The 17999-nt window shown below is 38.1% G+C and overlaps 1 protein-coding gene across 1 annotated transcript in view; it reads left to right on the forward strand.

Moving 5' to 3' along the window:
* The window catches only part of LOC124264099 (titin-like), a 133909-nt gene that overhangs the window by 22144 nt on the left and 93766 nt on the right, over nucleotides 1-17999 (forward strand). Inside the window, exons 18-21 of the mRNA XM_046698826.1 lie at nucleotides 1484-1522; nucleotides 2114-2194; nucleotides 2930-3032; nucleotides 4281-4398. Coding sequence (XP_046554782.1) covers nucleotides 1484-1522; nucleotides 2114-2194; nucleotides 2930-3032; nucleotides 4281-4398 — 341 coding nt within the window. The remainder of the gene's footprint in view (nucleotides 1-1483; nucleotides 1523-2113; nucleotides 2195-2929; nucleotides 3033-4280; nucleotides 4399-17999) is intronic.

Here is a 17999-nt window from a genome sequence, read left to right on the forward strand (position 1 = left end):
CGCTTGTAATGAGCTATTTTGTCTGGGTATATGTTACTGTTATGTGTCAAACTGTAGCTGCATATACCTTTCCTTAACCAAGGAGCATGATGATTACCTGTGATATCAACCATTCCATCATACTCTTCATCTGCCATTCCATATCATCATCCTCATCAACCATTCCATGTCATATTCTTCAATAATTACAGGCCATGTGGTAGCCTAGTGTTTGAAGTGTTCACAGACCTTGGTTTGGTGCCATAATTGGTGTTTGTGTTCCTTCTGTGATGTGGCTGAAATATTGCCCAATGCAGTTGAAAAATCACCTCTCTCACCATTCATAATAATCATATTATTCATCAGCAATGGAATTTCATGTTCTTCATCACACGGCATCGATGGTTCCTCTGTTGTGCATTGTGAGCATAGTCTTCTTCATCCACAGACATATCCATTGTTATACCATGGTGTATATATCATGATATCAGACATATCCATGTATCATTGTATCATAATATTCATTGTCAGTCATTAACTGTGGAGCTTTGTTGTCAGTTAGTGCATCTTGTCAATTATACAATGCCCTGGAGTTTGTTTAAAAGAAAATTGTGTAATAATTTTTCTGATTCGGTTTATGATTGTTCATAAAACATTCTGCTCATGCCTAATTCTTTCTCAAATTGTCGTTAAAAATGAAAAGTTTGATGCGTAAATTACGAAAAATTTAATTAAATTGTGAAGAAAGAAAGCAAGTGTTAATGACTTCTGAAAGGTCTGTTTTGGAGTGGACAACAAAATAATCCTCAAACCAAATAATTATTTCAGAAATTATGAAAATTGTCAAAATATATTAAATAAAATATCTTTTAACAAAAATATTCATTCTATACTTGTAAAGTTTGGACTACTTTTGACATCTATGAATCATCTCCAATCAAAATAAAGAGAGATTAAGAAATGTAAAAGATTGTATCATGTCTATGATCTTTTACCTGAAATTTACATTTACATTGACCAAATTTGCTATTTCCTGTTTCTTCATCTGAAGCAATACGATAAAATTACTCACTACAATATGTATACAATAGAGCAATATTTCTTGAAAATTGTACTTGAGAACAAGACGCTGTACAGGAGAAATCTGAAAAATATTTACCAACTTTGGATGTCCACATATTTCTCTAAGATAGTATACATGACTATCATACCCAGCTTGTAGCATGGCACCAAGGCTCCACACCTCATATATAGATGTTAACAGGCTTGTACATTCATGCTCATTGCATCAAAGGGACCAAGCCGATGCATGTTGTGCAATAATCGTCCTGTCAGTATCTAAATCCTATGGATGCTGTGACCCTTGTCTACAAGTGGTATTTTGCTGACCTGACTATCAGACTGTGGCTTTAACCAGTGAAGACTCTTGTTCCCCTTGGTGCAATGTTGAACGTCACGCAAAATGTTGAATGCTCACGTATATGCTGCATTTTTGCTCCCGCAGCCCCGACCCAAGACTGACCTTGACCTTGATGTCACAGATGTAAGTAACGCTTCTGCACTTGTTGTCAGATGTGAAATCGTATCCTTTAGACTTGAATCGTGAATGTTCTTGTATTACCCCTTGTGTGGTATGAGTTTTAAAAGTGTTTAGTTCTATAGAGATGTTTTAGATCGGGATTAATAATGCTGATAATTAGTTTTAAACATTTTTGCAAGTGTATAATCCTAAAGAATGACATATGGATGATGGATCCTAATGAATCTTTATCTCATATATTCAATTTGTAGTCCTTGGAAGAAAAAGAAATATCATGACACTATTTATATATTTAAACATTATTTCTTTCAGAAATATCTCTTTGTAATATATGTAGTCTTTTTGTGATGTATATACTTTCTGAGGGTCATTCTGGTTCATCATACACAAATGTAATACATCAGTTTCTCTTCTTTGTATATATTTCCTATGATTGCCATACGATGCCAATCAAGAAAGTGTCTCTTCAAATCCAGGTTTGTAGCTGTCCAAGGACTGAACAACTATATATATTTGCCAAAATTATTGTGAGTGTATAATGTGTAAGCCTGTGTTGATGTATGGCCTCTAACGGCATCCTGTTGTGTGTTCCAGGGGTCTGCAGAGAAGAAGTTGAAGGGGGTGAAGCTGTGCCGCCAAGGCCACAAAGACTATCGGGACAGGACCAGACACAAGGTAACTCACATGAACACTAACAGGAAGCACTAACACTTCCTAAACTGAACAAAATGCAGGGATTTATGTAGGATTCTGAACTGAGAGCCCTTGACAGGCAAACTGGGAAAAAATTGTACTTTAATACAAAATATAGATTTGTTTAAGAGTTCCTATTTTCCTAAGTACATTTACATGTACATTTACATTTGAAGTTTAACATAACATTCTATGCAGTAATGATAAACCAAGCATGAAAGCCTCTTCCTCTTTTAGTCTGCAGAAAGCTGTACAATTGTTGATGTGATGGTTAGACATTGTCACCTTCTCTGTGTTAGTCCTTTAATCAGTTACATAACAGTCACTTTTCAAGCTAATGCTACAACTACATAACTTGAAAAATGTTTAATTCCAATTTGGGATTAAATAACTGACATTTGCTGCAGACTTAGTGCCTATTATCAGCTTTTGAAACATTGAGATGATTTACAGATTTGTCAATTTTTTAAATGGTGTTGATATTACGTTTAAATTTTTATATATTGGAACATTCAGTATATTGCTTCTTCATCTATTTTTTGTGAATGAAGAATTTTATGATCAACTATGACTATATTATCTCTCTTTTCATGTGAAAACCTAAAACCTAAAGAACAGAAGTAATCATTGAAAATAAAACTTGTCTTTGTTTGTAAAATGTCATCATGCTTTTAGACAAGTATTGATTTTGATGAGTTTTGTATTTGGATATTCCAGGAGGACGAGCTGGACATTCTCCCCATCGGCCGCCTGTCTCGGGACAGTGCTGTCTTCAGGAAGGAGGGCGAGCTCGGAATATTGGCCCGCAACCTTGTCATGGGTGTGTACTTTACTTCATAACAGTTAAGAATAGGGATAGTATTATGAAATAAGTTCCAGCTATTGAACTTGAGAACTGTAAACACTCTATATGTAACATATGATGGGTTCATTACAAGATCAAGCAGTGTATAAAATACATAGGCCATTTTGTAAAGCAAACAGCTTCAAAGGTCATCAGGGAATGTGAGTGACAATTTGAATCATTGAAATAAGTTCTCCCCCAAATAACTGATCTCGTTGCTAATTACACTAGGAAAAAATGCTGCTGCTATCAGCCATTATAAAACTCCCTGAAAATGTTTATATTAGTATGACTTTTGTACATATTACCAGTGTGCCAAAAACACCCTTAAATTATCCTTTCTAATGATGTTATTTAAACTACAGACCGCCTCCGTGGTGTAGTGGTTAGAGCGTCCGCCCGGAGAGCGGAAGGTCGCGGGTTCGATCCCCGACCGCGTCATTCCAGAAGACGTTAAAATATGGTACTTGTTGGTCCCTGCCTGGTGCTCGGCATTAATGGGTACAATGGTCGGCTCGGAGTCAGTATAATGTGTCTGAGTGGGGTATTCATGCTTCACTGCGGCATGGTATCTCAGTGGGCTAGCACTATAAAACCAGCTTAAGTCTGGGCTGGTACAAGCAGCCGCACATACACATACACACGCATGCGCGTCGTCATATGAGCAAAATATTCTCAAGCACACGGCGTTAAACCAAATTTCACCTCACCTCACCTCACCTATTTAAACTACTGCTAATTCTAGAGATTTGGGGCTAAGTCAGAGTTCTAAGCCATAAACAAAGAAGGAGATCTGGACAACTTTGTATATAAGTAGTTGTGAATGCCCTAAGGTATACATATGGTAATGGGACCTGTAGTCTGTAGTATTTGTATGGTAGACCTGTGGTATGGATGCTAGTTGCCTGACCCCTTGTTCTCACCAATGGGTAAACATAGGTACATCTTTAACTGGTTATCTAAAGGTTACAGCAGGTAATGTCACATCTGGTTGTATTAAAGTGAATATCAGCCTGTAAGAAGATAGTACTGTCTTCAGTAAGAGGAGGATTGGTTTCAGGAGAGTAGTCTTTTGAAACCTGAGTGGAATATTGTTCAGTTTGAGAATTAGGTTTCAGAGGCATTATGTCATTTATTAGATGGCGATTTGTAGTAAATATTGAGAAGAAAAGACGAATATTTAAGTTTTGAGAAAGATGTTGATTCCTTACGTTACATCCACAGAACTGCCGGAACATGCTCCTGTTGTGTATGAAGAGCTGGATGATGTCACAGGTTACGAGGGGTCAAGGACACAGTTGGCATGCAAAATCATTGGAAAACCACCAGCAGAAATCATGTGGTAAGTTGGTGTGATCGTGTACTGTGTGTAATCTAGGACAGATCCAGATGCATGTTGTAGCAGTGTGTTCATTTTGATATTGAGATTTTTTAATTTTTTTTGCACAATGTTTTTGTCAAAATGAACATGCACCCTTGATAGAAATACTGTGTGATGGCCTAATTTGATAATTTGAACATTAGAAAGTCCCAGATGCAGGTGCATTCTGTTAAGAATGTTGGTATACCTACAGGTGCAATGTGATGAGACTGTCAGTACACCTACAGGTGCAATGTGATGAGACTGTCAGTACACCTACAGGTGCAATGTGATGAGACTGTCAGTATACCTACAGGTGCAATGTGATGAGACTGTCAGTACACCTACAGGTGCATCACTTGATGAGACTGTCAGTACACCTACAGGTGCAATGTGATGAGACTGTCAGTATACCTACAGGTGCAATGTGATGAGACTGTCAGTATACCTACAGGTGCAATGTGATGAGACTGTCAGTACACCTACAGGTGCAATGTGATGAGACTGTCAGTACACCTACAGGTGCAATGTGATGAGACTGTCAGTATACCTACAGGTGCAATGTGTGATGAGACTGTCAATGTACACCTACAGGTGCAATGTGATGAGACTGTCAGTATACCTACAGGTGCAATGTGATTAGACTGTCAGTACACCTACAGGTACAGTACACCTACAGGTGCAATGTGATGAGACTGTCAGTATACCTACAGGTGCAATGTGATGAGACTGTCAGTACACCTACAGGTGCAATGTGATGAGACTGTCAGTATACCCTACAGGTGCAATGATGACTGTCAGACTGCAGTACACCTACAGGGTGTGATGGCCAACACCTACAGAATGTGCAATGTGTGATGAGACTGTCAGTACACCTACAGGTGCAATGTGATGAGACTGTCCCAGTACACCTACAGGTGCAATGTGATGAGACTGTCAGTACACCTACAGGTGCATGTGGACAAGGCCACTTGGTGTGATGGCCAACAACATCAGAATATTCCAGGAACTTGCTCTTTTCATGCTGTGTATTTTGGCAGCATTGATTCCTGGGGTTCCACCTACTCCAGCTCTACTGCATGGGTTGTTAGGACATGTAATTGTGCATCACCAGACAGATGCACTTGGAATCTTGATGCAGAGATCTGACATTCTCATATATGATTACTAATGGCTTGAATAACAGGAAGTCATGCCATTCAGTGCTACTCAGTCCCACCTCATTTTATAGAGGTAGGAGTCAACAGTTGAAGGGTCACGAAGTTAACACACTTGTCTTTACGTCTTATTATTGACTTGTCAAGAAACACTGAAAACAGACAAACAATACTTAATAGACACATCTATCCCTTTCATGGAATAAACCTTACCGTACAATCCCTGCAGCTGGTGCTTGGGCTAAGACAGGTGAATAACATGAAGTCACAATATCGTCTTTGTTATGTGAGTTGTTTTAACAAAATGGAATGGGTAGATCAATTATTTTATAAATTTCAATGTCACTGACATTTATTTGTTTCATGTCAGTTGTTTGGTGTTGTACTGGAGTCCACTCAGTTCCAGTTGGACAGTACAGGTCTTTGTTAGTATCACATGAGGCTCAATCCCTGCCCTGGTGGGGTAGGTGAGTGGATAAGGTGGTCTGATCATTCCAAATAACCATGTTCTATTTTGCTCTGGGAAACATTGCTACTGGTGTTCTTGTCATGCATGATGGTGTTCTGGGGTAAATTTGGTGTGATTTTCTGGAAAAGAAGTGTGCTGGCGTTGCAGACTTGTTGGTGTTTTTGTGGGAAGTCATTTTTTTACTGAATGTTTGGTGGATGTGATGCACAACCTGTGAGTTTGTGTATGTATAAGAAGTATGTTGGTAGCTGTCATTACAAGCTCCATGTGTTTTAGTCAGCCTGTCAGCAATGTGATCTAAGCTGTTTGATCTGATGAGGGTGCTAAATACATTCATTGCCTTCATCAGCTGCATTAACAGATGGTATAGAAGCCATCAGATGTTGGTTAACGATGGGATGCTCCATCCTCAGAAAGCACACTGGTTGTGCAAGTGAGTGTCCTTTACATATCTATATGTAGTTTTCAAGGTGAGAACAGTTACTCACTTGGTTCCTTACAGAGTCATGGATTTTATCCAGCTAATGGCATCGGCTTTATTCATGGATTGTCTGTTTTAGTCAAGGTGGACACAGGAAATTATTATTTTGATGACAAAGACAACTTATTCAAACGGCATATTTATGACGTCTGCTATTCACCTACTGCAGACAGTAGTGATTATTTTTGACAGTATTTGTGGAAGGTTAGTTGGGTGAGCGCTGTCTGACAATGTCTAATTATGGTTCCTGGGCTTCTGTAGAAGAGGACTGCTACAATGTCAGGAGGTATGACCTGAATATGGGAGACGTTCACATGCCTGTACTACAACACCTTTCGAGTTTTACCGTTGGGAACTATGTTGCTAGCAATGAAGTTGAAGTACATACCCATAGATGTCAATTCAGATCCAACTACAGGTGCAATGTGATGAGACTGGCTCCGGTACTACCTACAGGTGCAATGTGATGAGACTGTCAATATACCTACAGGTGCAATGTGATGAGACTGTCATTATACCTACAGGTGCAAATTTGATGAGACTGTCGGTACATGCACAGGTGCAATGTGATGAGACTGTCAGTACACCTACAGGTGCAATGTGATGAGACTGTCAGTACACCTACAGGTGCAATGTGATGAGACTGTGTCGGTACACCTACAGGTGCAATGTGATGAGACTGTCAGTACACCTACAGGTGCAATGTGATGAGACTGTCGGTACACCTACAGGTGCAATGTGATGAGACTGTCAGTACACCTACAGGTGCAATGTGATGAGACTGTCAGTATACCTACAGGTGCAATGTGATGAGACTGTCGGTACACCTACAGGTGCAATGTGATGAGACTGTCGGTACACCTACAGGTGCAATGTGATGAGACTGTCAGTACACCTACAGGTGCAATGTGATGAGACTGTCAGTACACCTACAGGTGCAATGTGATGAGACTGTCGGTACACCCACAGGTGCACCACTTGGTGTGATGGCCAACAACATCAGAATGTAACAGCTTCTGGTGGTGTGAATGATGGTATACCTACAGGTGCAATAATGATGAGACTGTCAGTATACAGAAGCAGGGTGTGGAGTCATCCCACAGATGACATCCTTACCTTGTCAGCTTGCTCGGGTTAACCTCTGGGTGCGGACATGGGACCCCTGGAAACAGAAGTTTCCCGAATCCCAGCGTAGGACTCAGAAGTTTTCACGACGCTACACCTACAGGTACACCACTTGGTGCGATGGCCAACAACATCAGAATATCCCAGGAACTTGCTGTTTCTATGCTATGTATTTTGGCAGAATTGATTCCTGGTGTTCCACCTACCCGCTCTACTGCATAGGTTGTTATGACATATAATTGTGCATCACCAGACAGATGCACTTGGAATCTTGATGCAGAGATCTAACATTCTCATATATGATTACTCATGTCTTGAATAACAGGAAGTCATGCCATTCAGTGCTACTCAGTCCCACCTCATGTTATAGAAGTAGGAGTCAGCAGTTGAAGGGTCCGGGTTAACAGACTTGTCTTTACCGCCTTATTATTGACTTGTCAAGAAAACACTGAAAACAGACAAACAATACTTGATAGACACGTCTATCCCTTTCATGGAATAAACGTTACTGTACAATCCCTGCAGCTGGTGCTTGGGCTAAGACAGGTGAATAACATGAAGTCACAATATCGTCTTTGTTATGTGAGCTGTTTTAACAAAATGGAATGGGTAGGTTAATTATTTTATAAATTTCAATGTCACTGACATTTATTTGTTTCATGTCAGTTGTTTGGTGTTGTACTGGAGTCCACTCAGTTCCAGAAGTTGGATGGTACAGGTCTTTGTTAGTATCACATGAGGCTCAATCCCTGCCCTGCTGGGTAGGTGAGTGGATAAGGTGGTCTGATCATTCCAAATTACCATGTTCCATTTTGCTCTGGGAAAGATTGCTACTGGTGTACTTGTCATGCATGATGGTGCTCTGGGGTACATTTGGTGTGATCATCTGGAGAAGAAGTGTGCTGGCGTTGCAGACTTGTTGGTGTTTTTGTGGGAAGTCATTTTTTTCCTGAATGTTTGGTGGATGTGATGCACAACCTGTGAGTTTGTGTATGTATAAGAAGTATGTTGGTAGCTGTCATTACAAGCTCCATGTGTTTTAGTCAGCCTGTCAGCAATGTGATCTAAGCTGTTTGATCTGATGAGGGTGCTAAATACATTCATTGCCATCATCAGCTGCATTAACAGATGGTAATAGAAACCATCAGATGTTGGTTAACGATGGGATGTTCCATCCTCAGAAAGCACACTGGTAGTGCAAGTGAATGTCCTTTACATATCTATATGTAGTTTTCAAGGTGAGAACAGTTACTCACTTGGTTCCTTACAGAGTCATGGATTTTATCCAGCTAATGGTATTGGCTTTATTCATGGATGGAATTGCCTGTTTTAGTCAAGGCGGACACAGGAAATTAGTCTTTTGATGACAAAGACAACTTTTTCGAACGGCATATTTATGACGCCTGCTATTCACCTACTGCAGACAGTAGTGATAATTTTGACAAAGATTTGTAGAAGGTTAGTTGAGTGAGCTGTCTGACAATGTCTAATTATGGTTCCTGGGTTTCTGTAGAAGAGGACTGCTACAATGTCAGGAGGTATGACGTGAATATGGGAGATGTTCACATGCCTGTACACCTTACGAGTTTTACCATTGGGAACTATGTTGCTAGCAATGAAGTTGAAGTACATACACATAGATGTCAATTCAGATCCAACTACAGGTAACTGATTGGCCCTGCACCCCATTTTCAAACTTTCATCTTGATTATATGCAGGTATTTTTATTCTCTTTGATGTGAACCAAATCTATGCTAAATTCAGACATGGTTTCATATGTGTTAGGCACTGAGCTTTATTCCTTTAGAGGTAGATTTCAATGGATGAGCCTGAAAGAGGTAGAAATATCATCATTTATGCAAATATTATACAAGGTTCAACACCATGTAATCCCCTGTGATAGATGGATTTCGAGGACATCTTTTTGTGTGCTTATCAGCCACTAGAACAGATACATGATATGACACTTGAACAGATATGCTTCAAGTCCCAAAACCATCTTTGTGTGTTTATAAGCCAATATAACAGATACATGATACGACACTTGAACAGGTATGCTTCAAGTCCCAAAACTATCTTTGTGTGTTTATAAGCCAATATAACAGATACATGGTACGGCACTTGAACAGGTATGCTGCAAGCCCCATAACCATCTTTGTGTGTTTATAAGCCAATATAACAGATACATGATACGACACTTGAACAGATATGCTGCAAGCCCCAAAACTATCTTTGTGTGTTTATAAGCCAATATAACATATACATGATACGACACTTGAACAGATATGCTGCAAGCCCCAAAACTATCTTTGTGTGTTTATAAGCCAATATAACAGATGATGCACTTGAACAGGTATGCTGCCCCAAAACCATCTTTGTGTGTTTATAAGCCAATATAACAGATACATGATACACTTGAACAGGTATGCAAGCCCCAAAACCATCTTTTGTGTGAGCCACAGATTGAAACAGAGGTATGCTGCAAGTCCCAAAACTATCTTTGTGTGTTTATAAGCCAATATAACAGATACATGATACGACACTTAAACAGATATGCTGCAAGCCCCAAAACCATCTTTGTGTGTTTATAAGCCAATATAACAGATACACGATAAGACACTTGAACAGATATTGTGCAAGCCCCAAAACCATCTTTGTGTGTTTATAAGCCAATATAACAGATACATGATACGACACTTAAACAGATATGCTGCAAGCCCCAAAACCATCTTTGTGTGTTTATAAGCCAATATAACAGATACATGATATGACACTTAAACAGATACGCTACAAGTCCCAAAACCATCTTTGTGTGTTTATAAGCCACTATTGCAGATGTATCATGAGGACAATGGACTCTTTTGTGACGTATGACTATAACAGATTTATGATCAGGAAATTCAACCTCCTTGTTTGCTTATAAGCCACTACAGTTATGTTATTGAAACAATTCCTTCTTGTGTGCTACCATCTTGAACAGATATGTTATACCCCCATATACCATGCTCACATAAGCCATAACAATGACATAATCATCCCATTGTGTCTGACATTTGTGAGGGTAACCCTATGTCCTACCCAGGTAGACTGCAAGTGGCTGCCTCAACTCTCCTCATAGGTCCATGCAACAAATGCCATTTGAAATGTGAGATATCTCATGGTAGACATGATGGTAAATATGTGAACATAGTTCCATTGTGAGTAACGTATTCTGCCCAAACTGAGATGGGCTAGCCAGCATCATGGTACTGTTTTTAGAAAGCGAACTTACGTAAGTTGTTCTTGAAACGTTGTTTTGAAAACTGTTTTGAATGATTTAAGGTACAGGAAATTTGTGTTGTACAATAATACATATAGTTTTGCCAGTGTTTGCAGTGTTTGTTATATATTATGTAATGTGAGCCAGGTTTGTTATCTTTGTCTTTAATTATTGTAAAAATTTGAAATCATTCAAACAGATACAGCTTGTAGTAATTATGCTTCAAATCAAACAGCTTGTTTACATGGAAAAAGAGGCGATGGGGTAGCCTAGTGGTTGAAGCGTTTGCTCTTCACGTCGAAGACCTGGGTTCAATTCCCGACATGGGCACAATGTGTAAAGCCCATTTCTTGTGTCCCTTGCTGTGACATTGCTGGAATATTGCTGAAAGTGGCATTAAACGAAAATCACTCACTTCATTGAAAAAATTAGTCTTGCTGTTGGTTGTGAAGTAGTGTGACTTTGAAATATAATGTCAAACTTATCTTTTTAAACAATTTAACCAAATTGACACTCACTTTTTCTCAGTGTGGCCTACATGTAAGTCTGACTATGTATGTAGGTGTATATGTCCTGATCTACAGCCATAGAAACACAAAACAGGTGGACTCAGGGAAGAAACTGAGTTAAAAGTGCTAATTTTCTGTGAGTTATCATCTGGCGTAAACAGGCAGGAGCTGTTGACAACCTCGTCAGACTGTACAACGATTACAGGAGATGATTAACATGAGAAGAGATAGGTTTCAGCATGAGCTATACATAGCTGACTGTGTTCCAGCACAGGTGGAGGGAAGACGTAAGCCTCACTGGGGGATATAAGCTTTATCACATGGGGAGTGATGATGGACTATATACCACCAAGGTGTAACTGAAGAAGCGTTATGGTGTTACACCTTGTAATGCGTTAGTTGTGAATATGTGTTTCCATGTTAATGATATGTTCATGGGAACACTGTTAGACATGACTGATATTCTTAATGAGGGTTTAAAGTTTTCACATTTCATAAATTCATGACATTTATGAAATTGTTGAAACACAACAAAAGAACTTAAAGTTAAATTCATGGATTCACCTTAAATTTCAAGAGCAATATTTCTTCAAGAATAAATATTGCTGGAATATTGCTGAAAGTGGCATAAAACTCACTCACTCACTACCCTACATTGAAAAAAATAAGTCATGCTGTTGGTTGTGAAGTAGTGTGACTTTGAAATATAATGTCAAACTTATCTTTTTAAACAATTTAACCAAATTGACACTCACTGTTTCTCAGTGTGGCCTACATGTAAGTCTGACTATGTATGTAGGTGTATGTCCTGATCTGCAGCCATAGAAACACAAAACAGGTGGACTCAGGGAAGAAACTGAGTTAAAAGTGCTAATTTTCTGTGAGTTATCATCTGCGTAAACAGGCAGGAGCTGTTGACAACCTCGTCAGACTGTGCAACGATTACAGGAGATGATTAACATGAGAAGAGATAGGTTTCACAGAGCTATACATAGCTGACTGTGTTCCAGCACAGGTGGAGGGAAGACGTAAGCCACACTGGGGGATATAAGCTTTATCACATGGGGAGTGATGATGGACTATATACCGCCAAGGTGTAACTGAAAGGCGTTATGGTGTTACCTTGTAATGACGTTAGTTGTGAATATGTGTTTCCATGTTATGATGTTCATGGGAACACTGTTGAACATTTGATATTCTTAATGAGGTTTCAGTTTTTCACATTTCATAAATTCATGACATTTATGAAATTGTTGAAATTTTAACAAAGAACTTAAAGTTAATTTCATGGATTCACTGACCTTAAATTTCAGAGCAATATTTCTTCAGAATAACAATTATTTTATCATGCTGCCAGCAGTAAATATTGCTTTGACAATTAGAATGACAATAAATACTTTTGTTCATTTACTTCTGTAATGTCCCCAAGACAGCCCAGATTTATTGCCATTTTTTAGAACCTATTGTAATTTGACACACATCAGCATAACTTTCATTGAATACATAGATACAAGATGAAAACAAACTAATTAGATATTAATGACAACAGTACTTAAAGTGTAATTAGGTGTTCTTATCTGTATATTTATTTCCTCTTAGAATTATATTGGATTCAGTTCATTTTCATTCATTAATGTTTGTGAAATGCAGATTAAACCAACATTTCTTCTTTTTTTTTCACTTCATAATTTCTCACCCCCTACATCTGTGACAGATAGGAGTGAGATATACCTACCTTTATATATTTATATTATTAGCACCCTGTAGTATAAACCAACAGTAGTCTGAATCATTGCTCTGCAGTATCAAGCCATACTGCACACATTTTGAAGTTTTGAGTTCAGTGGATGAAGATGCCGTAAATACATACACTATGAGATGCAGAAATGTGGATTTAACCATTTTGAAATGTAACCTGCATATTTCAGTTTAGTTTCAGTACTTGATGCCTGGCTTGAAATAATCAACGACTGATGTGTACGCTATTTAGCAAGTCTTGGCAGGTGATGGGTGGGGTCAGTTCCGTGATGAGAGAAACATGCTTGAAGGTGGTTGTTTACCAGGGTCTGGTTGCTTATAGCAACGTTACCAATTTTACACCCAAACTGTGTCAGGTTGGCTAATGTCTGCCATCTTTGAAAGTTCAGTCAAATTCCTATATTTTTCTTTAAAAGGCTGATAAAAAATGTTGACAATTATTGAAAAATATGAACTTTTTTACATCCAAACTTTTTTTTAAGTAAAGTTTTTAGTTTGTTTGTATCAAAATTTTGAAATTTGTGAGGAATAGTGGTATATAGTATAACTACGTCAAGATGAAGATCAACATTGATTCCTGCTTTTGGTTTTGCAGCAAGACTTGACATTCATGCCTTAATGTTTGTTTCTTGCAGTACTACTGTACAGTTTTAAACCTACTCACTCACTCACTGCCAGGTGTATATGCTGTCTGTGAAACAGCATGATGAAACTTAATCACCCTTGACATCAATACAATGTAACTTCATTGAACCTTCCTGTGTAATTCATAAACAACATATTCAAATGCTTTGAAACTTATTCCCAGACAATGATACATTAGCCATCAAAGAGTACAAAGAAATATTTGAGACATATAAAAAATCCAAATTGTTGCCAAGTTTATTTCCAGAGCTCCTGACAGTGTTTCTACAGCAGGTGTGGGTGTTTGTGAGTACGTAGGCGTGTGCTGGTAGTAGGTCAGTGTGTACCTCTCAAGGGGAAAATGCTGTTGGAGTCGAATGTCAGACAGATAAACAGCTCTCCGGCATTGCCAATACTGCTTCTGTAATCATTGTTTTCACTGGCTTATCTTCAGGAAGGTGGGCTGGTACTGTGACCAGTATAACTTCGGAAGGGCGTTGTTGATATGTATTCCTGTTTAACAGATGTTGGGTTTATTTATGCTAGGAATTCCACCCTGATACTTGTGATTATTTATTTAAATGTTTGTAAAATAATTTTGCATCTTATAGCTAAATAAAAATTAAAACTGAAAAAAACCCAAAACTTATGATGAGGATGAAGGATGTAAACTTGACAATGTAATAAACACAAGGTAAATACAAGGTAAATACTAGGTCATGAAGGATGTGGGTGTAACAGCGTAACTAAAGATGATGTCTGATATTGTGGAATATAAAAAGTTCTGTGAGACACAAGTTGACAATAAGATGCATATTCTTGAAGGATGCTTTCTGGTAATGTTTTCCATGACATTCCATCTGACTTCCTGTGATTCTGAAAACAAAGGTCACTGTTTACGTCAGTGTACCCCATCACTTGCACGCAGCAGTCAGAGTTGTTGGTCTTGAATCTCTGCCAGTTGGACACCAGGTGGCGTTGTTTTAGGCATGCTCAGGCGATGAATCGTCAACATATGGTTTCTCAATGTTCACTTAATAAGATGCGATCAAACAATATCTGATATTACAAAAAGCCAGAAGTATTGAGAACCAACCCTGAAATTATTATTCCAATTTAGAAAATATTAAATTATCCACTCATGTTGAATGATCTACTCGTGTATAATAAAGGAATTTATAAGTATATTTTATGTTTGGAAGATATGTAAACTATTCTAGAGGTAATGAGACCTTGGAATGTGCATTCAGATAAATATTGTCAGCTGGTTTTGCAATAAATACCTGTAGGGGCTCGCTGCCTTTGCTGTTATGCAACTCTGTGTTTATAATGAAAGGTAATTAGGAACTTGAAGCATGAGGCTTTACTAATTATGGTGGTTCTAGGCAATGGGAAGGAAAGTTGCAATGACTTTCTGTCTTCAGACTCCAAAGGCAAACTGTTAGATTGAGGTCTGTTGGTTTGTTAGCTTAGTAGCATGTCAGCATGTTCTTCTTCTCCTATACCTTGTCTATTTGTTTATATATTTTCTTGATATATTTAATAGTTTGTTCATTATCAGATTCATTGACCATACTTGGCAAGATGGTATAAGTATTGTATTCATTTAATACTACCACTGAAGAAAATATTTTTCCAGTATGTGATGAGTGAGTAGTGAGTTTAGTTTTACTAATATACTCAGCAATATTCCAGCTATATGGCTGAGGTTAGAGGTTATTGAAGAGGTTACTAACGGGATTAGGTGGTGGACTAGCCAGATGCATTCCATCATATCACAATTATGTGATTGGTGTTGACAACATCAGTCATGTGTGTATTTACAATTCAAATGGTGGTCATCGATGGTTGTCAATCCAAGTTAGAATATTGATCTTCAGTAACCCATGCTTGTCGAAGAGGTAACAGATCTGGTGGTCAGGCTCGCTGGCTTGGTTTACACATGTACAGTTCCCAATTATGCAGCTCATGCTGTTGATCTCTGGATTGTCTGGAGACTCAATTATTTACAGGTCTGATATAGCTGGAATATTGCTGAGTGCAAGTAAACTACACTCACTCACTCATATAGATGGAATATTGCAGAGTGTAACTTTAACCAATAAACGTTAAGTTTAATGTTCAGTTCTGGTTAATATCCTGGATTCTTGTTCTGATTTGTTTTGGAGTGCCAAGAAAGATGAAATAAGTTTACATTACAAAGATAGTAAAATTCAATCTGGGATGCAGCCACTTACAGGATGCTATCTATAGACCCTAATGATCACAACCACGACACAGGATCTAGAATATCCAATAGAAAGTGTTTAGACTAAATTGCCTCAGACACCTTCAGTGAAACCTGACTGGTTCCCTGAGCAGAAACTCATTTCTGTCAGAGCAGATTAAACCACATGTAAACCATCCATTAGGTATTTCACAAACTTCTGGAATATTTTACACCACTCCCATGAAGCTACCTCTGTTTGCCGTCATGTTGCTGAGTTGTTAACCTGGCATGAATGAGCAGTTGGTAACATCTCTTCACAAAAACAAGTGTTGGTACACTGTTAACAGGCTGTAAACCCAAGACATGCAAAGTACTTGCTGACTAGATTGATATACTACTCAGAAAAAGTTAAGAATACTCACTTTTTCCCATAGTCATAGTCTTAAAATTGTAAATTTCCTGTTTTGAGTAGTATATAAGGTTTCTTACCTTTCTGTTCCATATCATTACAAATTGTGTTTATGGTAAAGATTTTTATCTTACTTTGTAATTATTTTAAAATATTTACAAATAATTGTTTTCACTATTGATGATATTTTAGACATTAAGTGATAATTCCCATATTCTTTATTAATGTCAAATAAAATATTTGTGGAAAGAAAAAGATGTGTTCAAATTATTACCCACAAGTAAATTGATCCAAATCAAGACTCCAAGACTCCTTATCCCTTTTCACACATTTGCTTCCATTTTTTTTATAGAGTTTATGTACATGCTTGTTTTCTCTATCAAGATCTAAATCATTCAATACAATAAATATGTGCACCATGCCAACTTTGTAATATCCTAAGATGTGTCAGTTTCAAGAATAAAGAAACCAACAATTCTTTAAATATAGCTTTCCCTCATCAATCAACCTGAATTCTTGAAGTGCACAAAGCTACATGCTGAAGTTAAAGACTGACCTACTTTACTGATGCACATAAACACCAGGAGAAAATAGTTTGTTTTGATGTTCAGCAGTGGTTAGCCAGGATGCTATTGTCAGGAACAGGTGTAAACGATACCTTCTACTGCTGCCATGTTATAAGAAGACCCTAGACTCCACCCTCAAGTCTCTGTAAACAGTCCAGATATAACACTGAAGTGGAGCCAAGCTCTTACACTTCAGAGATTTTCTTCATATCAACATCATTTAATTGGAAAATTAAAAGTAGATCCCCCCTTTAAAAATATGCATCCTGGTTTAAATTAATTTCTCAGAAGATTTTATTCATGCAAAGCCATAATTTGATGTTTTATTAAAGTAATGATGATGTATAGCTGTGATGAAATTAGTATTTTCCCATTTATCAACTGTACTTAGTAAACTGTTCTTTATCTTTCATCATGATACAACCAACCATCAAGCATTCCATCCTTATCAAAATGTTCAAAAAATGTCGGTATGTTTCTTAATGAAAACGTCAAACATTTATGAATAGCGTAAAATCAGATAAAAATAGCCAATCTCACAGCTTCTTGCTAAACAAGTCTTAGACAGTTCCAAGCCGTGATCCAATCCTGAAGGTCAGAGAGTAATATTACCAGAGTATTTGTGTGGACAGGCGTGCCCACATGTGTGTTATCTCATACGATATCTCCCGGCAAGGTAGAACCTGTACAGGTAGACCCTCAGCTGGAGCAGCCTACGTAACTAAAGGTTCTTTTCTTGGCACAGGCTTCGATCATTCCAGCTCTGACTTCCCCTGTTTTTTTGTTGGCGTGTAGGTGAAATTCCTTCTGGGTTGCTCCTCTCAGTCTGGTAGCTGTAGATCGGAGTAGACATTTGGTCTTTAATTCTCTCATTTCACATTTTGGCGTAGATTTTCATCATGATTTTTTCTCGTGGATCCAGTGAAAGAAACTGACTTGTGAGACACAACTTGGGTCTTGTTTCCATTTGAAGGGCACTTTGGATATTGGGATTAAGTTTGCTGTGGAGTTTAAGTT

Source organism: Haliotis rubra, unplaced genomic scaffold, assembly GCF_003918875.1.
Source record: "Haliotis rubra isolate DU_JTF1 unplaced genomic scaffold, ASM391887v1 Scf91, whole genome shotgun sequence".
Lineage (NCBI taxonomy): Eukaryota > Metazoa > Mollusca > Gastropoda > Lepetellida > Haliotidae > Haliotis > Haliotis rubra.